We start from the raw sequence: 24,592 nt of genomic DNA, 5'->3' as shown, positions 1-24,592 counted from the left end.
AGAATAGTTTGCATTGGAAGGAACCTTAAAGACCACCTAGCTCCCACTAGATCCCGTTGACATGGACAGGGACACCCTCCACTAGACCAGGCTGATCAGAGCCACATTCAGCCTGGCCTTGAACACTTCCAGGATGGATGACGAGGGGGAGGGGAGGGTCTTCTCCATGGACAGAGGTTTCTTAAGGCTAGAGTCTACGTTCATGCAGATGGGAAGTTTCCTTAGCCAAAAGTCAGACGACGATTATTCCCAAGAGGAATGTTACATCTTCCCAAATCTCTTTCACCTGCTGCAACGGGCACATCTCTGATTCACAGTCATGACTCAGATTTTAAGCAGTGAATGCTTGTGGGTGTACATCTATTCCCTTCAGTTTGTGGCTACAGTAAGGATTAGATACACCATTACCAGCACACTAAAACATGTGGCAGCAGACACCCACCTGGGGGAAGGGAAAGAGAACTTCACCTGGAATTGCTAAGATGAAGCTACAGATGAGGTTCATGTGACTCCTTTTCATGGCTTCAGATGGCAATCAGGAAGAACATATATGCAAACCCATAAAGGTAGTTCTGAAAGGCCAATTTCCAAGTGGTTTTGAGTCACCAGCTGGTGAGCTGACCCCTAAACTTAAATGTTCACATACTCTTTCATTACTGGTATCTGGATTACTGTCACTTAAGTCTATTATGGACATCCACAAGCACAGAGGATGACATTTGTATACAGAATTCTGGCCCCTGCTGCTTTCCTTCAGCACCGAGAAGCAGATGGCTCATCTTCAGTGCACCAACCCACTGATGGGAACCCACACCCATGGCCCCAGCTCCCACAGGAATACCTTAATGACTAAATTACAGACTCCTTGTCTCAATTGTTGTTTTCTAGTCCTTCCAATATTGCAATGAAAAATACATAAAGAGCCCTGGGAAGCAGGTAAGAGCTCACTTTTTGATTTAATTTACCTTCAAGGAAGTTTTAGTTTGTACACATCCAAGACAGGTAACAGGTCTTGCTTGCCTTATTGGGTAAGACTGGGGCACTCTTCTGGTCAAGGAGAGAATGAAGACAGACTCAAAAAGGCCAGGCCTCCTGCTTCTTGAATGCCTGCTGGCATCACTGCTCTTGGCCTCTCTCTAAAACAGAGCAAACCCTGAAGGGAACAAGCGATGTGCTACATTCTGTGCACTAGATCAACTTTCAAAGCATAAGTGTCAGCAGATCATCCATACCCTTCCACTGACAGTTTCCTCCTGATTAGTTCTAGCAGCACCTCACTCCATGTATGTCATCACTCTGAGGGAGCCAAATGCCTGGCCCTGCTTAAAACAAATCCCATGAAACACGAACTGGCTTTAAATCTGCAGGTGACTACACAGTATCATGAGTTTCAGACATATTTTTTTATTCTCTCAAACTCAAGTTTTGATGATCATGAATTCTATTAAGTTGGTGGCTAGAAAGAAGAAAGGAAAATGGACCCATGCATAGGGTTTTTAAGAAAACAGACCAAGTACGTCTTTTGAAACTCAACTGAAACCGCTCAACATAATGTGAAAGACTACTAGAGAAGCACTACACTTTTTACCATATATACCTAGTAAGTTATAGATTATATAACCAACACTAAAAGACAGGCAACAGCATGACCTGTCAAGATTCAAATCTGCCCTCAAAACACTCCTCTTTACTGACTGTTCACAGCTACATGGCCACTGTTCTCAGCTGCTGGAAAAACCCAGTTTGACACACATGAGAACCACCAGCTCCCACCAAAAGGTGATAAATACAGTGTTTGCCATTCAATGATTATGTTAAGAACACTGCCTCTTTCAGATGAGAACATGCCTAACAGTCTCCTTAAGTATCCATTGCTCCTGTAAATACCAATTTATCAAGTGTTTGGTTGGATAAGAGTCAGACTGAAAGAACTGATGCCTTGGCTATACGGACACTGGAAAGTGTTTTGTCCATCCTACATTACTTTCCAGAGTACATGATTTTCTGTTCCTGGTATACAACACTACATCAAAAATTAGGAGAGCAAAATTTACAGAACACCAGTGTATGATTTTATCTCAGTGGAAGAAAGGACACACAAAGCTAGACTAGCCCTCATCAGTATGAAATACCAGAGGAGATTTCCCACTAGTCAGAAGCCCTAGAAAGGGTTCCCCATATACCAAGTTTGCCAGTGGTTTAAGTGTAAAGTTTGTACTTGATATTGTAATAGACAAGTAATGCAGACTCCTATCACCTTCTCCAGCTGAGGAGGAACTATGGGGTTAGTGCAAGCTGTTTGTTACTCCAGCCAAAGCAACCAAACAAGTGAGTATTTCAGTTTTGCTTAAATCACCACTTATAGCTTTCAGTAACAAGGGCCCCAAAGAAAGCGCAGAAACGAATGGTGGAAGTAATTCCCAAACTATTAGAACTGTTTCAGAAGTGAACTTTTGGCTTGCTTCATACTACCTCTGAGGTTTAGTCCTTCACTTCTCAGATGCATATGCAAGGCTGGGCTTACTGGGAAGACTAAGGGAGCTTTCAAGTCTTGTGCTGTGCTCCTGGACAGCTGGTGGGAGCAGCACCAACAGATGACTATGTCAGATGTACAGCTTCTCTGAGTACTGTGACACGATTCTTCCTCAAACACATGACAAGTAATCATCAATACCGAACTAAACAGTAATCTTGTTCATTAACATATGCACATTTAAGCTATTTCAAGATAAAGAACACAAACCCACAACTCCAGTACTTCAAAAAAGGAGGCCAACTAGCTATCCTTCTCATGTACCTCTTTACTTTTGCTGTGTGTAATTTTCTTCCCTTACTGATGCAGTTGTGAATTCCACAGAATGGAGACAATAAGAAATGCATATCCAAGCTACACGTCTGGTTACTTTTAAGATCATATTTATTCACCCTCCCTCTTTAAAACCACACACACACACACACATACAGAGGTTCATCGAAGTCTTGCATTGTTTTAAAATTATTATACCCAAACACTGTTTGGATCTTTTCTCTTCTTTTGCCTGACAACTTTGAAAAATGCTGTTTTCTTATCAGCTCAGAAGTGCAGTACAACTTACCATAAGCAAGTAAAGATAATTTCAGGTTTGTAATAAGAGAAAATACTCAATGAAAGAGTAACTGATTCTGGAGAGTATGTTTTCATACACTGTGATATCTCAGATTAATTAACTCTAAGTACTTACCATATTGTAGGGCATAGACAGTCTTAACATATTTGTCTCAAGGTACAAAGAATTTATGCTCAAGAATCAATACTATGTTTTTAAAATTAACTTTTTTAAGGATAAGAATGATCTTCGAAGCATAACTGAAAGATATCAGCTTATAAAATGTATTTCTCTCTTGATCAATTTCTGTACTCTGCTTCTTATTTGGAAAAGTGATGTACTCATTGAAAGGTTTCTTAGAAAGTAATGATACTCTCTGCTTTGCAAACAGTTTCTTATGTTATGGTGACTTAAGTACCTTTCGTAGCTCCAGCAGCCCTGTCTGCATGAACACACTGAAATGAAGGTACACACTTTCCTTTCCTAGAATAAGACACTCAATCTGAAGACAAATTAAAACGTGATAGAAATACATTTTCAATTAGTACAGTAAGAATGATCAGTAACACTCAGTACTAGAGGTAATATGCATTTTGATGTTAGACACGTATGAGATGTATGAAACCATTATGTTTCCGGAGTCAGCTGTACGGCTTTCTATAAACCAGCAGGTCATACATGTCAATAGGCTTATGACAAACAAATATCTTTCTCTTTTTACAATTTGCCTCTCCTGTCAATACCCTTTAGCACTTTGTATTTTGAACTGACACTTGCCAGAGGTATTTGTTGCCAGGCTGAAGCACTACACCATAAGCTGCATCCCTGTGTGCCAGCAATGATTTCAGTGACGAAACCCAGCTACAGAGGTCTGAATATTTGCACTACTTTTTTCCTTAGGGGGAAGGTGTGACTTATAAAGTAGAATTCAAAACGTTTCCCAGTTATAGCCACATTTCCCAAGAGGCACTGAAAAGACCCAGTTTGTGTGTAATTATGAAAGACAGTGTCTGGGGATGCCAACTGCACTGAAATATATGAATGTTTTTAACACGCTAAACATGTCTCAACTCAGCAGCATGCTTATCTGAAACCCAAAATACTACTTTTGATGGTTTAGCAATGCAAAAATTCAGAGATAAGGTAATGCTAAAACCTTGCACGTTTGGGCTAGAGTAGTGAAGTTCTTGTGTTGTCTCCGAAATGATTCTGAAAATAAAATTTGTCAAGTCTTTTTCAGAATCAGCCTTAAAATTTTGCTACTGCAATCTATATTTAAATAAACCTTTTATTAACCCTTTTATGAAGAAACAAGCTTAAAATCTGTTGACTCATAAACAAGATACAAGACAAAACACATTTGTTTCCAGAAGCTTTGGTTGTCAGTGTTTGTTTTCTGGAGAAATGACCTGATGATTCAACATTCAGGCAATATTTTTTCTCTTTTTAGTATTGTGTCATAGAACATGACCTTATTTTTGTTATAAGTAATGAACTATTTTTTTATGAAGCACAGATATGCTTGCTTCACACTGAAACAGATTAAAAGTCACTCCAGTCAAAATCTGTGCTAATGTGTCTCCTGTTTATTACATTTGGTGACACTTAACACTTTTGCTGTCTCCCAACACACAGAGACAACTCTAAACTAACACCTGAGACAATGACTTACTGCACGATATTATAATCAGTCAAAAACCCCTCACTTCTTTAAGACATAAATCCATGTAAAAAAATCTGTATCTTAATGTAGTGGGATAAAATACCATAAATATGGAAGAAATGTTTACTGACCTTCATTGTTTATTGCCCTTTATTCATCCTCAGCAAAATCCACATCAGAAAAACATAGTACCATTTCTTGATGCATTTCCTAGTTAATTATAGAAAGTTTCCTATATCCTCCAGATAACATATGAATGCAATGCCACTTAAGAAATAAGAGACAGCAATAATCTCAGAGTTAGAGAGAAACCTTTCATACAGTGAAGAACAAGAAAAAGAAAAAAGGAAAAAGCTCCCTCCAAAGGATTTTTTTCTCTAAAATTAATTCTTGATCTGTGGACTTTTAGTAGTTATCACACAACCTAAAAAAATATTGCAAATAGTATATATCTACATATATATTTTCATATGCACACAAATAAAATTTGGCAAAAATAGAACATTTAAAGTTAACTTAATATTTATCCTATCAATCATAATTGCAAGTAAAGCCACGAGGAAGCTCTTTTCTGCAGCAGGGATTCAGTGTGTTCAAACTCTCAATGCTCTTAAATTCCAGTTACTTCCAGTGGTAGAGCTAGTACCTTATAAAATTATACTTGGCTTATGTGAGAGTGAACAGTCACCATGCCAACCCTGACGAACAATACAGGACATGAAATAGCCCGTGGATCTCTTGTCCCACCCAAATAGCTGGAAATCTAATTGGGGTAGAGGAAAACAAAACACAATCAAAACAACCATATGAGTCAAGAGGCTGCACGGGCTTATGTGGAAACAAACACAGGTACCAATCTCCATGTAGTGTTTCTACCTAATACATCAGTGAAAAAACAGTTTTCAGTTACCAGTCTGGTATATGTTTTCCCATTAAGAAGGTGGTTTCACAAGCCACTGAACTATATCTTTGATGTTTGTGATAACTATTCCTAACTGTTTGTGAACTACACTATTAAATCCCCTCAAATCTCAGTTTATTTTCCCTTGTAACTTATTCCTACAGTGCGAGATCAACAGACACAGAGTAGGCCTTCAGGCACTAAGAATGTAAATCAGCCTAATCTCAAGAAAACAAGATGTGCACTTAACCATAAATATTTTTTTTATAATCACATCAAACATGACATACCTGGTATTCAGTTTTATATAAATTAGTTCTTACGTCAGATCTACTTCTGAGGTTATCCAAAACCCAAACACATAACATTATTTTTACTCTTCAGGCCTGAATAATATTTACAGACATTAATGCTATATCCAGCTCTACAATCATTCGAGACACATTATATAACTTTATTTTTTTATTTGACAAGCAGCAGTATCATGTTCGTCATTTTTTTTTACATTTTAATGTAGATACAATTATTAGGTTATCTGTCATATTACAATATTTAGGTTTTTTGTGTGATTTTTTTTTTTTTTTTACTTTGTCTTAAGATACATTAAAAAACATCAACTGCAAACGTGAAAGGGGAGGGGGGGGGAAAAAAAAAAAGCATGGTACCCAACCAATTCATCACATTTCAGCAATACTTCACTCATTCTTTTAGTAAAGTTTTAAGAAATGTCATAATGACATGAGCTTGAAATATCTATAGGCATTTTCATTGACGCTCATGACATGGCACTGGTGATGTTGTAAACAGCAGAAAAACAGGGGCTGCCAAGTGACCAATTATGGAGGCACAGGCCTGCCTCTTCCCACAGGAACACACCAAACAGTGAGAGCAATGATCTCCTTACAATCATACCTGCAGGATAGCAACATCATGCTACATAACTGTATTCGTCTGCAGAGGCCTGGCTTCGCTCTATGTACTGTTTGTCTATCAGAACTTCAATACACTTCTTAATCATGCTGATACTTGGGTTAAACCTAGCTCTTGATTGGCTGATTACCTGCAAAAGGAAGACATAGTTTTTGTGTTAGTTTTGGTTTTCACAGTCAAAAACTTCATCTAAATATTTGTTAAGGGCTTTAAGGCAAATTCAGTATGCTTTTCTTTTAAAGACAGGATTAAATAACCCTGGAATAGTTAATTTATAACAATCAAGAAAGCATCTTTATGCATTAGTGTCAGGACACTGAAACTGACTGCTGAGCTCACTGGTTAGTTTGGCTGCATGTTCCCCATATCTCTTCATTTCTCTTGCTTGCTTCATTTGTCACAGTACAAATGAACACAAATACCCATGTTAAAAATTAATCTAATATAAACACATCTGTTCACTATTATCATAGTGGAGTTCCGCTACCACTGATCTCCCTTCCTATACAACTTGAGACAATCGGGGTGAACCTCTATTCCTTCAGTCACTGAAGACAGATACACAATTTGGTGAGTTCCATCTGCCTAAGCTGGAACTTTGTATTACATGCAGTAAAAATTTATTTACTGTAAAAACAAATCTATATTTGCATTGTGGAAGAAACTGCCACTGCAAGCAAAACTTTAGTTGTGTCTTGATAGTTCTCAGTTTTGCTCATTCTCCTGTAGAGAAGAAGAGGAAATCGTGAGTAGTAACAGATCACGCAAATCTAGAACTTGAAAAATTTTTTAAACAAAATATCTTACTACTCAAATGTCACAATATATTTTGCCTGTAGTTTTTAATTTCTTCTGTAAAGAAAGTGATCTTTATTTCAGCTGGATTTCCTGTTTTCTTTACAACTTCTCACGGTTGGCTTTGTCCCAGCTCTAGAGTTTGCTGGAGCCCTCTGTGAGCCAACAGAACTCACCAGGTGGAATTCACCCAGCAAAGCAAACAAAAAGCTCAAAAGAGCGAGTTTTGTTGGGCTTGCAGCCAAGGGTCTGGTACGTTCCACAGCAGCACAAATGAGGAGAAAGCGGGTGCTAACAAACTAATACATCTGCTCAGGTTTCACCTAACTTCAGCCCTACACTCAAACTGATTGTCATCATCATACTTCATGTATTTACTTAGGACAGAGAGAACAAAAGGGTTTGTATTGCTAAGGGCTTTTTTTGTTTTTGTTTCCTCAAAGGTAATACAAATAAGAAGGACAGACAGAAATACCTATGGTCAGAATAAAAACTTTTCTGGGAATGACTGCACTGACCTTTCCCCTCCACTACTTCCATGGACTTACTCGTTTTATGGGAAAAGTTACCTCATCCTGCAGGCACTGCAGCATAGAGCTAGAATTGAAATTATCAGGGCATATCTAACACAATTAACAATTCAGACAAAGGCCATATGCTGACATATATAGGTCTACCAGGGGCCTGGACTATTTTCTTGGACACCTCACCCTAAACAAAATGTGTGGGGCTGTAGTCTAACTGTTAAAATCAGAGCCAACTACATTAAGGCTAGGAGTCTCTCAGTCATATATCTAACAACAATATAATCCTACCCTTATAGCTAAAAAAAAGTAATACTAATGAGGTGAGAAAATATTAACTCTTTGTAGTAAACAGACTCCTTCTAAAAAGATTCATTTGTCTTCAAGAAGTCAGACAGGAAAATTTAAGTGAACACATTATACATGTACATAAACAGCATGATAAAAGTAACAATGTCACCAGAATTAGTAACAATATTGCAACTTTACTCCCTACTTAGTTTTTAACTGAGTAACTATCAAAATATCCCCCTTTCTTGAAAAGCTAAAGAAAAGGCTCCTGATGCTAATAGACTATTCTGCAAGATCACTGCAAGAGCAAAAGACAGCAGAGGCACATAAGATAGTGGCCCTTCCATTAAACAAAGGAAGAAGCAACCAGAAAGGATTTGTTTCCAAAACATAAAAATTTGTAATCTATTTCACCCTTATGAACTGGTGCCAAGAAAAGTACATTTTGGAATCTTTTTCTAATAATTTGAGTGGGGAGAAAAATATTTTCAAAGATGAAAAAAGGCTTGCCTTTCTAGTTTTATTTGTAAATTCTTACAGGACTTCATCATAACTGCATGGATGATTTAAATAACAGGAAACCAAACAGCCAAAGATTTTGAGAAGAATCAGGACCAACGGTGCCTTACCTTTTAGATATTCAATCTAAGAGTAATTGTGTACAAGCACTACTTCAATATCCAAAACTTTTAAGATATCTCACATTGCAAGTTCTGGGCTTACAAACTCTCTGTACCAGCTTATTTTTTTTTTAAGAAATAAAAATTAAATGGTGGGTGTACTAAACTATTTCCTCCATCACCACAAATTACTCAATGCTTCTCCACCTCCATCCTCAAAACGGTTGAATAAAGCAGGAATCTTTATTCCTCCTCCCACCAGTCTGCTCTGAGGCTTTCAGCAAGGCTCAGGGACACAAGAGTGAACTAGACTGAAGAAAGAATGCCTTGGAAGGTTGAGAAAACTAAAACTGGGAACCGGTTGGTGGGAGCAAAGGTTGGAATGAAAAATACAATTAGGCAGGCGACCAACAGATGGGAAAATGGGAGAAAAACCAATGACATAGCACTACCTTCCCAGCCAGCCTGTGACAATTCACAGATCATTAATCCAGAATCTAAAAAATCTAGAGAACTGTACCACCTAATGGAAAAGGGAGATTAAAAAGTGCATGTCTTCATACTCAGACAACTTTTAAAATTTAAGCCATGTATTACAATGAAAATAATGGTTAGAGCTAAAAATTGGTTAGGTGCTTCTGTGCAAATTCCATACTTCGAATATCCATACTCAGGTTTTCAACTGTAACTATAGCTCTGGCAACATTTCGTATAGGATACAGTATCTGTTAGCACAGAACCAGCCAACAGGAAAGAGCAAGCACTTAATGTTTTAGTGGTAAGACACATTTACAAGACTGAGGGATCCCAGCTGGTGCTCTAGTACTGCGGTTCAAAGCAGACTCCAAGAAAATCCTCACTAATTTCACTGGGGTATTAGTTTCAGCACAGGAGAGTTCTGTGGTCAGATGTTTTACCCAACTCTCCAGAAGATTTTTATCAAATCAAGTTGAAGAGGGGGACTTTCTCTTACCTCCTGAATTAGAGCATTATGTCGCAACACCTTACGTGCTTTCATGATACGGACTATAGCAGCTTGGAGATACATTTTTCTGTCTTCATCCACAGCACTTCTGGTCTGCTCCATCTCCTGTGATATAGCAAGAACATTAATGTTTAAAATATAGTACGACCAATAAACACTTCATAAAAGGATCTGGAACCTACACATTTTACTTTACTAAAAGTGGTCAACTAATACAAAAATGCAGGAGAAGTTCAATTCCAGGCAAAGTACTTCCATAAATCAAGAATACGAGGTTTCTTTAAAGTCAGCAGGAAGGTAGGACAGGCATCCCAACCACCAATACTGCTAGGGAGAAAGGTAGGCAGAATTTACTATAATGTATTGAGTTTGGCAGCACATACATATCTTGCACAAAATCCTATGTCTTAGGAGATACAGGATTATCAACACAGGAGTTAATTTTACTTGCCGAAAGACAAAAATCATAGGAAAATATTTGATTGGTTCTGCTGTTCCTGGAATAAGTTGCTTTTGCAAACACCACCCATAAAAAAGTCTCATGAGATAACACCACCAACAAAAAAGTCTCACGAGATAAGACAAGCTAAATGTCAATCCCTTTTGGTACATTTTGTTCATCTTTTCCTTCTGCCTTCTTGTTCCCTATTTTATCTTCTCCTGCTTGTATTTTCAGTACAAAAAAACTTGCAGTGCTTAAGTTTTAAACTTACACAATTTCTTTATGGCTATGTAAATCTTACTTGGTGAATCTTACGTCTGCCTACACCAGACTAACACAATAGAAAAATTTTAGAAAAATAAGTTTCTAAGCTGTTCAAGCTAGAAACACCAAAGAATACTCACCTGTGGTGTGTCTTTCTGCATTGATGTTGTAATTTTAAATTTTGTTCGTTTACTGCTGAAGTTCATATTTAATGAAAACGTAGACTCTGTCTCTATGTCTTCCTGCAATAAAGAATCTTTTTTAAAAATCAGAAAGAGAACCAGAAAACGGTAGCAATTTACTTTGAAAAGTCACAGTTAGGGTCTTACATACATACAAACAATTTCAGATTTGTAGTTGGAAATTCCAAAATGCCACTTGAACCAGATCAATTTTTTAAGCTACAGTTTAACTAACCTAGAAGTCAAGTCTACTTCAGAAAACACTATGAAGAATTCTATCATACATTAATTTTGTTAACAAGTCAATATGATTAAAGCAATTTCTTTTTTAATACTTTGACATCTTATTTAGTTGCAAGCACTCTCCATTTAACTCATTTTCTTCCTGAAGAGAAAGCAGGATTTGCATTTATTTATGGCAGAACGTCAAGAAGGAGCTGTTGCTTTTACAATTATTACTAATGTTGTCTCCCAGAATTTAAGGAAAAATATCTAAGCATTTTTTTTAATATTATAGAAGAAACAGCTGAAAAACTGCACATCTGTGTGTTTCTAATTTTTTCCTGTTAGAATCTCAATTTTTTTCCACACATAAAAGTCCATTTCTTTCACTAAATGGTAACTACTCCCTGCAATCAAAACACCTTTACTTTCAACTAACAAGATAACTGCATTGATCTTTGCAGTTTCCAGGCAAGAGTCTGTAGAAGTATTAGCAATTTCCAGCAGAATAAAGTTACTGGACTTCTGAGACCTTAGAATGTTGCCAAACTGTCTGAAGGGCAAATATTTCAGTAAACACAGCCAATATTTAACTAAATATGCACTCAAAACAGTATTAATTCTAATTTTATATTCTGCAACAAATATTCTTTGTTAAAATAAAAATAAAACCAGGACACCAGGCATAGTATAGAAATTTTAACACGAAACGGGAAAGACCAACAGCTTAAAAAAAATAAGCTAAAAAAAAATAGGCTAACGTTAAATTTTAGCATTATTCTCCTTACACAGTTGAATATAAACCAAAATAAATTGTGTATGGAGCATGAAATTAAAAAGCATGATTCTAATGGACAAATAAAGATTTTGTCAAAAGCTGTTTGTGGTGTTCACCTCTCCCCCCTCTGCTTCTCTCCCTGATCCTGCTGGTGGGGGAGTGAGCAAGTGGTTGTTGGGCCTTGGCTTCCATCTGGGGTGAAACCACAACATTCAGATACAGGTTAAGAGAAGTTTGTATATTGAATTCCACTGCTTAAGCCACTAAAGTTCATTTGTTTATTTAATAAGTAATCTGATAGGCTGTCTACAAATCTGCTATCACATTACTGGAGAGAGTGCAAAGAAAACAGAAATAGCAAAGATGCTTGAATACAATAGTTTGGAAGGCAAAGAGCTAGAAAATGCAGTGGTAAACATTAAAGGGTGAAAGGGTTGGAAAGCTGTATCATTCCCTCTTCAATAACATATCCTTAAAGGAACTGGGCAAACCTTATACAACAGACATAAGTAAAGGTAAATCCTCTAAATAATGGGCAACTTCCTAAGATAATGAAAAGTTTCACTGTTTTCTTTAATAGCTCCCAGTGTTTTATTTGACTCATGGTTTAACAGAGATCTTCCCAGCTATTGTTCCAACCTGAGCTCATTTCTAGAGATTGGAAGCATGTCCTATGCTTTAGCCAAGCATCAGATCTTCCTTGTAATCTCACTTCCCATTTTTTAAAATTTTCCTGCCATCAGAGCAGTTTTAGAATTCTTCTCAAAAGCGAACTGAACAGCTTATCTCTGTACCTTCTGTCTGATACTGTCTGAATAGTGGGCTTTCTGGGCTAGCTGGAAGCACATGCTAATGTCTGTACAGGATGCACAGGCACTTCTGTCATGTTTCTTACTTAACAGACCTCTGTGTCCTTCGCTGTATGGGAAAAAGGGCAACTGGTTTCACATAGGCCATACAGAAGGACGAGACAGTCAGAAACAGAACCTTTATCAACCATTGCCTTAATCACAAACAAAGCTCAGATATTACTGGAATTCCATGAAACTCCTGGAATGATAAGTTTGGCAAAATGCAGCCAAAACCCTCCTTGCTCTCTTTCCATCTCCTGTAATCTGTCCGCAAGGAAGAACCCTGTTGCTGTTGCTTTCAGTCTCTTAATCCCACAAATATCTTTTTAGGATAGTTGTAAGATTCTGGTTTACAACTCAGGCTCCTTCCCCTGATTCAATACAACTTCAAAAGTGGTGTATTCCCCTCCAACAGTGGTGAGTCTAAAGGCATATGTATGAAATGCAATAGAAGCAATAAACAGTCCCAACTTTATTATCTGTTCAGCAGACCATGCTGCTATAGGCATGGAAAGCCTATATGGCAGACAGTCTACTTCCTCCTATCTCTTTCCTTAAAAATACAAATTTATAATTGTTCACAAGGGTCAATAATACAGTTTTGAGATTAAACAATGGTTTATTTTATATTAAAACAAGCCCTCAAGAAATATCAGAATGACAAGACTGAAAACGTGAAACTCTTGTATATCATTATGGCATACCTTGTCTGAGTCATGGTTTATCATTTTGACATCAAGCAAAGATTTGATGGTTTTTGTCAGTTCCTTCTCATTCATTTGTGTGCTGTCCTGAAGTTCCTTGTAACTGACAGTCTCACTGTTGTTGAAGGCAAGCAACACTGCCATTTGGTATGTTGTGACCATGGCTACATAAGGTTTGCACAAATAGTTCATTTTTACTTCACCTATAATGACACAACAGCATTTTATAAACTGATGGAAGGCGCTGAAAAGTCATCTGAAGTTTAACTACCAGAACTCCTCACGCATTTCCAGACATTCAATTCAAGCTTGCATTTTACACTTGAAATGGGATGATGACAACTGGTGTTGTGAATTCACAGTTACTGAATGTGATCTACAACAAAAAAACCCCTCTGACTAACTATGAATACTAGAACAATACTGTTTTGAATAATGCAATATAATTTATAATAATAATAAAAATAGCAATTCCAATTAGATTTTCATAACATTATATTGTTGTATGCTAGTCTGGTTTTTCATCTCCATGTAATATGCTGTGGTGCTCAGTCGTTAAAGCCTGATACTGAAAGCATTTGAAATAAAACACGATTTACTGACACTTACTAAAATAAACTATAATTTTATATATGTCTTCTAAGATGTTAACATGTACTCCCATATAGTAAATATAAGTACTTGTTTACTTAGATACTCACATACCTGATTAAAATAGTATAATATGCATTCTTAAAATTAATTAATATTTATCTAAGGGACAGCTATACTACAAAAACAATTCCAGGTCAATTGTTATTAACTCAGCAGTTCTGTAGTGCTGTTTTGTAGTTAAGAACATACAACTCTAGTTTTACTTGGATTTAATAAATCACAGGTAACACATGCAAGTTTACAAAACATAAGTTTTGGAAATACTATGCAGCAAATATTAAATTAATTTATAATGCAAAATAATGTGTTGACTTTATAGGCAAAATATTGTTCCAACTCCACAGTCTGTTGCTGTTTGAAAAGGACTTCTAGCAAATACCTGTCAGTTGTATAGATCACAAGTTTAGCAAAGCACTTGTTTTTACCTGTACAAAGATAATGTAACCAAGTAAGCTTCCTTCCACTAAAATGCTGACTGTAAAATAATTCAAACTGCAAAACAAAATGAATTTCAATTAGTCACACATGTAACTACTTATAATAGTTTATTATCACCCTACCACCCTAATGAAGAAATACTGGCTTTATGTTCACCCTACTGGATGCAAACATTGCAGATCAATTCATGACAGCATTTTCCTTTGGAACATGATGATGACTGAATCCTGATAAGGTCTACCTCTGGTAATGAGAAAAACTTTAGCAGATTCAAAGAACCTTTACCTAAAACGGGATCAAACTCTCTAAACCCCCATAGCCAACACTGTGTACACAGTTTGGCTTATTCCAATTTGGTCTGGCAACTCTGATTAACATTGAAGGAAAACACAAAACCAAGAACTTTTGACCTCTTTAAGAATCGGTTTCTCCACCCACAAGCTTACACAGTATGAATACCAGTATATGTACACCATTCAGATAAATATATATTTACAGGAAGCTCCAGCAGTCTCAGAAAAAGCTGCTAAACAGCTTGCCCAGTTATTCACATATTTTGGAGTGCAACTGCAAAATGGTTTTTTTCTTTCTAAATCCTGGTCAGAATCCTGAGAGAATTCTCTCTCTATGGGTCAAATGATGAAACTTAACAGTAAATACATTGTCAGACAATTTTCAAAGACCCCCCCAAAGTCATATTCTATTGCCTTAGGAAATTTTTATTTAGGGCACTGACTCTAGCTATGACTAAATTTGCTCCTTTAAACTAGCAAAACAGTGAAATTAGGCAAGCAACCCAGACTCTAAGCTGCTTCTGATACAGAAGCCTGTAACAATTTTCCAGCTGAGACACAACTGACAATACTCCTGCTTTGAACTCACAAAGAACAGGAAAATCTCATCAATCACCTTCTGGTGACTGCATAGTATGGATTGGAAACTATTATATTGCTAAAAGTGCCACCTACTAGAGGGGAAATATAGCAGAATAAATAGTTCTAAAACTCAGTAGCAATATGTGAAAAAGCTCCCTCACCACAGAAACAGACATTTACCATTATAATTTATATCAGATAGTAAATTAAGGTATAAAAACTGCTTTTAAAAATCTGTTATGTCCAATAATACAAAATTTTTATTGTGTAAATTGTACTTCACCATTAAATACACTTTAAAAAAGATCAACACACATTGTACAGGTAACATTTAGAACACCATAATACAATCAAAACCAACAAAATACTTACCTCTACAAAGTAGAAATAATCACGTAAGAAAAGAATATTTGACCAAAGTAAAATCTTTATTGCTTTGAGAAACCATAAAATTAGCCTTAAAGAAGTTTGCACAAAGCTTGATTTTGAATAGCTCCTATGATATACAGGACAACCCCCCTGTATTTGCATCTTAATCTGCTATTATATCTGTTCATATTTAATATTAGAAACAGAATCTTTTTTTCTTTAAATATTAGGAATTGGTTTTAAAGAAAGAACCAACCTAGTTGGCTTAATTGTATTTATTAACATCTCCCTCAGCAATCACAAAGTGTAGAAGAGAGATGTTAAAAATAAAGAAAAGCTATGCAAATACATACATAAATTCAGTAAGGTATTTGAGTGACCCTTCCACATTTCCTATGGACTGGAAACAGGATATCCACAATTTACAAACAAAACCAGGTTTTTCTCTGTTTGAGTGATGATCTTTTATTTGGAGTTATTTTACATTTTCCACATGTTTACAAGAAGCCTCCTACTAACCTACCATCTGTACACTTTTTTCCAGTTCCTGAGGAATTGCAAATGTAGAAGAAGGAGCCTGAGTTAGAGGCCATGCACCAGCCTAAAGATATTGGGAAAAAATAAAAGCATTAACATTTTCAGACAACATATACATTAAGAAAAAAATAACACTCTTAAACAGATCTATAGTGTACATTATGTCATAAGACAATCAATTTTACTGCTCATTTTTTACTGCTCCTTATGCACACCCCAGTGAGGTATTAACTGAAGTTGAGAGCACAAGACATTTTATATCACTACTGTTTAGTGAGCTGCTGGGTTAATTTTAAAAAGCAACACTAGGAAAATAAATTACCCTACAATAATCACAAGGCATCAGTTTCCATGCAAAGAAGCATTCATAGTTAGAAAAACTGTTCACTTGTTATCAAAACATAAAAAATAAGCACAAGTAACTCAGTAGTAATAAACATACATTAGTACCTGTAGAACATATATCTGAAAGCTAATTCCCAAATCTATAATCGTGTCCTGGTTTTTGATAAAGTTGTTGAATTTATTGTTGAGATCAGCACTAACACTCATGTCTGTATACATTCGGTGGAGCTTGCTGGTAAATTCATAACCACAGGCTTGCTGTGAAGAAATATTGTAAGAGGTTTCACAGTGAAAACAGTCCTTATTGTATAAATTATGCCCACTCACTACTACAATATGAAAATCTAGTCAGCAGAAGTGTTGTTACATTTACAGAAAACACTAGTTACAATAGAAAACAAACATTGTAAAATAAAATTACCAGATTTATCTTAGTTTCACTCTATACACAATGATCTACATGAACAATGTTATCCTACAAAACTGAAAGACAGACATGGTCTATGAAAGTCCTTGGTACTTCTATAATGTTAATATGAATTATTTGAACCCATCTAATAAAACTACCCAAAACCTTATAAAAATCTCAAATGCCTAGATGATACTTGGCCATATATCTTTCACAGACTACCAAAAAACTAGTTGTTCCTTTCAGCTATTGGAAACAGACCCACTGACTGCTAAGTTACCTCTGGCACCCTCTGCTGCTCCCTCTCAACACTACATATTCCTTTGTTCATTCTGTGTTAGAAGAATATTACGTTACCTTTAGTTTATTTATCATGGCTTCTTCAGAATCCATAGACATAGACAAACCATGAATTAATCTTTTTGCCAACATTCTGGCATAGAACTGCATTGAAAAAAAACCAGATATGAGGATTTTAAGAAGCATAATCGCATGGTTCAAGTATGCTTTAAATGTAATATTTTAACCTTTATTGAATATAAAAAGTTACCTTTTGGAATACATCTTTGTCATCAATGTATTTGAAAACAGTAATGAAACTTGTAAGTTTGTCTTCTACTTCATTCTCTGTCATTCCTTTTGCTGATTTCTTCAACAAGTTGTCACAGTACTTGGCCAGCTCAAATTAGAAAAAGAAAAATCAAACCCAAATCTACCTGTCAAGCTTGAGAACAAATGTATGCCAAGGTATTCCAAACTTCTACACAAAGTTCAAACGTGAAATAAGTCACAGTCTACAGTCCCACATTCTATTACAAGGCTGTATTCATGGGTAAACTATACATTGTACATCTGCAGAAAATACAGTCTATATCAAAAAATAAGACCATAACAACTCTGCACACCCACAAAACGTGTGTGCAAGTTAAACTGCTACTACTGAAATACACACCTGAGGGTGACCCAGTGTAAGAATTGGATATTCATGTGAGGGACCCTGTGCCAACTGATTTGACAATTATAAACAAGAATCCTTACTTTCTACTTGTATCACTTACCAACTCAGGTGCTTTGCAGATCGACTTGGGCTCCCTATAGTTAACTACTGATGTCAAAGCCTACATAAGAACATAGAGCAAAGAGAAAAATTGTAAATGACTTACACCTTTTTCTTTTATGAGATTTGAAGAAATCAAAAAAAAAATGCTCAAGGCAAAGACCATCTGAGACACTATAAAACTGAATTACACAAAGGGGGATCAAAAAAGAAACAATGAATAAAAAGGTTTCAATTACTGCCCTGGGAGAATTTGGTTGTTAAACATGTTTAAGTTGAGAGTTAAGTAAAAGTGGAAAGAGTAGAGGAACAGAAGCTAATTACAGAAAATGGGAGAACAAATCAAGTTCTGATTAGAAACTTTGCAGAAGTATGAAGATTTTTGAATACAGCAATATTACGGTGCAAAAGTATGGATGGGAAGAGGTTTAGGAATAATTGCAGATAAAACAGATTTGAACATCAGCACAACAACAGCAGATTATATCGACAGCATGTATCTTGAACTGAAAAGCATATATGGTGTGCTCATAACAGTAAAAACTAAAAGTTCTTTTGGTTGTGGGATTTTTTGATAGACTAAAGAGGAGAAAAATATTGTTCAAAGTAGAAATTTGAAGCAGTATAGTACAAACAATATGATGGTTAAAGAAAACCTGAATATGACAAAAAGAAAAGGAAGAAGATAATGAAAGATAAGAATGGAAAAAAAGATGTTAGAATAATCGAGTTTCTAAACCATACATCACATTGAAATTAACGTTTTAAACTAACATTGAACCAAAAATATTGCGTGATTATAGTTCCCAGGAATTACAGTTCCTCTATGGAAGGAAAATATTGTTCTTATTATCAAGATGAACTGACAACCAACGTTTTTGTACAATACATCAACATTTCAAAACTTGGTAGTAGGTCTCTAGAATCCCTGTGAGAAAGGAATTCATGACTTGGAATAGGAAACTTTGAAGTTTGGAGCACTTTTTTGCAATAAAACTGGAGGCAGTAGTTTTTATCTCCACCATGAAAAATTAACAAGAGATTAATATTTTAAATATTTATTGTAAGAATGATCACTGAAGTGAAAAAGTGATGTATCTAACAAAACCTATGTTGCTATATGCCAAAGGTAGTTGTCAATCTCGTGTTACTCCACCTTCTGGTACATGACATTAATTGCAGTGGAGACAGAAATGTGTTTGGCACTAAGTATTTGTTTTAAAATGATAAATAGTTATTTTCTCCATATCACAAATACAAATGGGTAACTACTATTGGTGTTATTATTGGTACCTTCTTCACTATGCCTTTTCATACTAACCTTGGCTGAAAATTATCAAAGCTTAGACTAGGACCCTGATTACAAACTGCAATTATTATAAACACCACAAAAGAGCAATGAACCATATGTCTACATCCCATGACAGGAAATTATAGACAGGAAAGATACTTACAATTAATAGCTAAAATCAATAATTATTATTATTAAACTTTATAACAATTAGAACCGTTATGTTAAAATAAAAGAGCAGCAAGCCTCTTTCCCTAAATTTATTATTTAACTTCAACTGCAGCTCTCTCCTGCAAAAAGTTACCTATTGTGACAGTGATTGAAGTAATGTAAGTTTTCAGATACTCTTCGTTTAGATTTTTCAAGTTGACTGCAAATATTCTATGTAAGTAATACTAAAAGCACTCAGAGTCAAACATTATGTCAGGAAGCAAATTCAAGTTCCAATGCATTTAAGAATTACCAAACCTCCCAAACACAAGTTGTCTATTATCTGCACTTACATTTACACTAAATGTGTCAGCATCCTTTTTGTGTTATGAAATGTGATGAAAAGAAAGGCCTTTCTTTCTGAAAACATTAAACTATTAAAGTGGTTTCCTCTGTACATATCTTTCCCTCTAACACTGGCTTGTCTTTTGTTCCATTGCATTTCTAAGCTAGAAAAACTGCATAAAAACTCTATCTTTGAACATGTGTTGATGCTCTGAAGAATTCTGGTGAGGCTGAAACAGGGTCCCGAATTTTGTTTTCCAATCCCTTGTTTACTTAAGTAAAAGTTACCTTGTCGAGGGCACTCATAAAGTGTTGATCACCATTCAAAACAGTGTTGATGAGTTGCACAAATTTACTATGTACTTCCAAAACTGACTCCACAAACTGAGTTGGCATCTAAAGAGAAGTAAATGAAACAGAAAGCAAGTTAATGAGAAAAGTAGTATTATCTACGTATAAACATATCTACCTTAGTTGTAGATTTTTTCCTAATTACTCTTTTTTATAAAAGTTAATACCACAGTGATTAAGTCATTGAGAGGATTGGTTCTGCACTGTTGTACTCTCACACGACTGTCCTAGAGCATGTTTTGGAAACAAAAAGACCAGGCTACATTTACAGTCCTGCTATCCAACATAGATTTGGGTCTATACTGCTCTCATGTCATCTAATTTTTTGGATCATACCCTAAAATCCTTTATTAGCCTTTCCAAAAACCATTAATGCTAACACATAAATACAGTGATCAAGCCAAAACACAACTGAAGTAAGTAAACGGCTGCTTCTCCTACACACCGACTTCAGAGACATAAAATCTGGATGATCCCTTTGCATTTTCCTCCATAGGACAGTTATCAATTGAATTTCATGCACTACCTTTTAGCATCCCACTGTGTATAGAGAGGACTGACAGGAGCTGGAGGAGCCCCTACAGAGACACTGTGAAATTATCTACACAAGGTTGTGAATTGTCATCACCCTCATGGCTCTGTATTTATTTCCCTGTGTAGACCCTGTAAGTTCGAAAGAATAAGCTCAATAAATCTACAAATAATATGAAAGCAAAATATACTGCTAAAGACTTCAGTCCATTTTCTGTATGCACACAGGAGTCACAGAAGAGTAAGCACTCCTGTGCAGGCAATAAATTAGTGAATTTACAACAGCTTGTATTTATGTATTATTATAGATACAAATACTGGATGGCTAAAGCCACCATCCTAAAGTGAGCACAGATCTAGACAGCAAGTTGTACACACATGTACAAATATAATGTCAAATGAAAGCTTGTTGTTTGTGTCTGAACAGCAATGCGAGAGGAACAAACATGGAATTGAGTAATTTAAATACATATGAACTGAAAATGCACTTTAGTAAAATAATTAAGCTAGAGTATCTTCAGAAACATAAAAATATGAGACTACAAAGCTATTAGTGAAAAACATCACACTGAAATCAGGGCAGGATGTCAAGTCTTTACAAATACTACATAATTAAACTAAATGGAATCACTGGTTCCTAATATACCAGAACAGCAAATGCCACTGACTTAAGAGAAACTCAGGAAAAAATAAATACACGGAACAAAAGGACCTACTTGCCCTGACAGCATTTAACAAGAAACAATGAGAAATATCTAGCTGCAGTTGTTTCTGGTTAGATCACAACAATCAACTCTCAGGATAGACATGTGTCACACAGTTAACCATGCTGATCAGAGGTTACAAGTTATCCATCATGTTCCAAACTAATTTCATACAGACAAAATTAAAAAAAAAACCAGAATAGACTAACAGGAAAAGAGCAAACAATTAATCAAGACTGTTAATCAAATAGGTAATTTCAGCTGCCTGAGGAAACTCACATTTTCCTGAGAAAGATTGCTGGTTGCTCTAAGGCCCTCATCATGGATATGGTTTTGTAGTTCCTGAATCATATGAGGTAAACCACTTGACACAGCACGAAGCAGAGTATACATATTTGCCATGTCTGTAACAGAGATACATTTTTATAGAATATGGTCAGAAACACTGAAAATTGACACTTAATATAGTATCATAATTTCACACAGAACTTCTTAAAGACTGAAACGAGACTGTTTTGAAAAAAAAATTAACATACACTGGATCACTGACAAAATAATGAAAGGAAAGAGTAGGGCTAATACCAGTATTTACTGAGTCCTGACACTGTGACTAACTCACTCTTCCAATACTGCTTCTTTAGGAGAGAATCCAAAAAGAGAGGTGGGCTAGTATGGAGAAATACTGTGCCAGTGGTGGCTTGAAATTTTTCTCAGGTTAGAAAAGCTATAAATAAGCAACTGCTATTTTTATGATTTTTTTATTCCTCCCCCCTTCCCCTGCTAAAAAACAGATCCAAGCTCTGATCAAACTTGGAAAACACTCTGGAAACTGAACACTATTATTAGATACAATTTGAGTTTGGTTGTGAAAAAATAATTTGTCTCACATAATAGATACCATCTTCCATGCAAGAATAAGCATTCTTTCAAGGGTAAGAAGCATGTAGTAGTCATCAGGAAGACTTTTTTCAGTCAGGCAGGGAATCTAATTATAAGAACATCTCCTTCTTTAAAAAGGATTTGGGACAAGAGGTCACAAAAGATTCAGGACAATAAAAAGTGGCTGTGAAAAGAAGCCAAAATATTCTATAATCCTGACCTGTCAATTGATGGTGAAGAAATCTGTAAAGACAGAGCCATTGGTTTACAAATGAAAACACAAACACACAATATGATCAATTCTACAGGACACAGGACTTCAGTGCGTTTTTAAGCTAAGACAAGGAAACAGAAAGAGCATTGGCCAAAAGTAGGGTTGTTAACAGTACAAAGAAGGTTTTGACTACATATTTGGAAGAATGGAAGTTAATTACATGGTAAAAGAAAACGTAATTCAGGGTTGAATTAGGATTTCTAGGTAAGTAACGTTAGCTGAAAGTACTTAAGTGCACAGAAGGCCATTGAAAAGAAGATAGGAAATCCCAATGCTAAATGAATAAAACAAAAACCATTTTATGCTTTTTGTGACTACAGACTTACCACTTCTTTTCTCTTGTCTGATAATATTGTGACATTCTGCATGTAGAAACTGCAAGTGATCAGCTACCATCCTCTGTTGGCATTCATGAATCACTTTGCCATATGAGCTGGGATGCAAGTATTTCCGACACCTCATTTCTTCATCTTTTAATCTACCTAAAACCTGCAGACAAGTGTTCAAACTGAGAGCTGAAGAAATACTAACAATCAAAATAGAAACAGAATATACAGCTCTATATGTATGTAACATGAAACACAAGAATAAGTAAAAATTACAAAAGAACGTGTGCAGGATGCCAAAAAATTAAATTTGCTCTTTTGAATCAGGCTATTTCTGAAATAATATAATCTACTCCAAATACTGACTAGGAGCTTTCAGCAGTTCCCAAAACTTCTTTTTCCCTTCAACTTTGTGACCAGTTTTCCCCCATTTCTCTTACCACGCTTCTTGCTCTTTCTGGAGAAAGTTTTATGACAATACCTAATTATAAGAGACTATAAGAACCACTTTACTGCTCCAAATCCATCTGCTTGTACATAAAACATCTGCTCAATAGGTACAGGAAGGAAATAGGCATCATAAAATAAGTCATATGAATGCTCACATAAAAGCACTTACATCCTGTGAATATGAGGGGAGTCTAGGGAGAGCAGTGCAGCTGCAGAGTGTTAACAATAGGCAAAATTAATCTGCATTGCTTTTGGTTTAGTTGAAGTCTTAGCCTGTCCCTAAACTTCACCACAGGTGTGCAACCATTAGCTTATGCTCCTTATGGTTAAAAGCAATTTCACAGCCTTCTCCTCAACTTTTCTATATTAGTAGTGTGGACAGTATAGCACCAAGGACTGACTCCTAGTCTTGTATTAATCTTTGTTTTCTCAAACGAGGTATAAGAATTACAAGCTAAACTACTTGACTTTATACACCACACAGCAAAACAAAAGAAAATCCATCTCAGAGTATGTAATTTTTAATAATGCTCTGTAACAATTTAAAGTCTTCTTTAACCACTATGATGCAAAAACTCTCACCTTATGCTACTCCAAACTGAAAGAAAACAAGGAAGTGAAGAAGTAATACTGATCAACCTGATCCGTGTTTTATTTTTGTCTTTTTTTTTTTACTTACATGCTGCTAATTTATTATTTATTATGATATATTTTGATGCCAACCATCCATCCATAGCAAGGTTAGTAGTTTATGTTCAGATTAACCATGTCACCAAAAAGTATTGCATGAAAGCATAACAAAGAACAACTATAACTGTAGAGGAAAACATGTATCATCAGTAAAATGATAATACTAGATTTTAGTTATTGCATGTGTACCAAAGAATGTCTTACCTTCTCCATGTACTGAGAGCAATTTGACTCTTGCAATAAATTTGAAGCTTCTTGTTTATAATACTCCCCTGTTTCATTCAGAAAAGGACACTCAAAAATTTCCTGATAAAACTAGAAGGGAGAATTTTTTTTAAAGGACAAGTAATGCATATACTGGCTTAACATTCAAAATTAAAAACATAGAATCAGAAATACGTATCTACCTTTAGGGGGAATTTTTTCTTATACTGTTCAACATGAACAAAGGAGTTAATAACCCCATGGATTACTTTCTGGTTTGGGTCTTCTCCACAGCGATCACTGCAATAGGCAAAGCAAACATTTATGAAAATGGAGGTATCTTGTGTAATTCATCTGATAGCTGAATGAAATAAAATTGGATGAAAACATTTTCCAGTAAACTCCTCTGCTTAAATTGGTAAAATTGAAGAAAATTTATCTTAAAATAAAAAATGCACTCTTCTTTCTCTAATAT

General features: G+C 35.7%; 1 protein-coding gene across 2 annotated transcripts in view; it reads right to left on the bottom strand.

Annotated features, from left to right (window-relative positions):
• Positions 1-5,895: 5,895 nt before the first annotated feature.
• CUL2 (cullin 2) overlaps positions 5,896-24,592 on the bottom strand; it is a 45,441-nt gene continuing 26,744 nt past the window's right edge. For both annotated transcript variants that reach the window (XM_017820271.1, XM_017820270.1), the window contains 15 exons: positions 24,321-24,417; positions 24,118-24,228; positions 22,774-22,936; positions 21,574-21,698; positions 19,997-20,104; positions 17,924-17,983; positions 17,416-17,544; positions 17,223-17,309; positions 16,562-16,714; positions 16,098-16,175; positions 14,318-14,384; positions 13,239-13,441; positions 10,642-10,743; positions 9,784-9,900; positions 5,896-6,710 (listed from right to left, as the gene is read on the bottom strand). In XM_017820271.1, the coding sequence (XP_017675760.1) occupies positions 6,579-6,710; positions 9,784-9,900; positions 10,642-10,743; positions 13,239-13,441; positions 14,318-14,384; positions 16,098-16,175; positions 16,562-16,714; positions 17,223-17,309; positions 17,416-17,544; positions 17,924-17,983; positions 19,997-20,104; positions 21,574-21,698; positions 22,774-22,936; positions 24,118-24,228; positions 24,321-24,417 (1,732 nt within the window). In that variant the 3' untranslated portion in view covers positions 5,896-6,578. The remainder of the gene's footprint in view (positions 6,711-9,783; positions 9,901-10,641; positions 10,744-13,238; positions 13,442-14,317; positions 14,385-16,097; positions 16,176-16,561; positions 16,715-17,222; positions 17,310-17,415; positions 17,545-17,923; positions 17,984-19,996; positions 20,105-21,573; positions 21,699-22,773; positions 22,937-24,117; positions 24,229-24,320; positions 24,418-24,592) is intronic.

This window comes from Lepidothrix coronata, unplaced genomic scaffold, assembly GCF_001604755.1.
Source record: "Lepidothrix coronata isolate B3197 unplaced genomic scaffold, Lepidothrix_coronata-1.0 Scaffold80, whole genome shotgun sequence".
In the NCBI taxonomy this organism is placed as follows: Eukaryota; Metazoa; Chordata; class Aves; order Passeriformes; family Pipridae; genus Lepidothrix; species Lepidothrix coronata.
The sequence above is the reverse complement of the archived record's forward strand: the minus strand, read 5'-3'. Positions and strand labels throughout refer to the sequence as shown.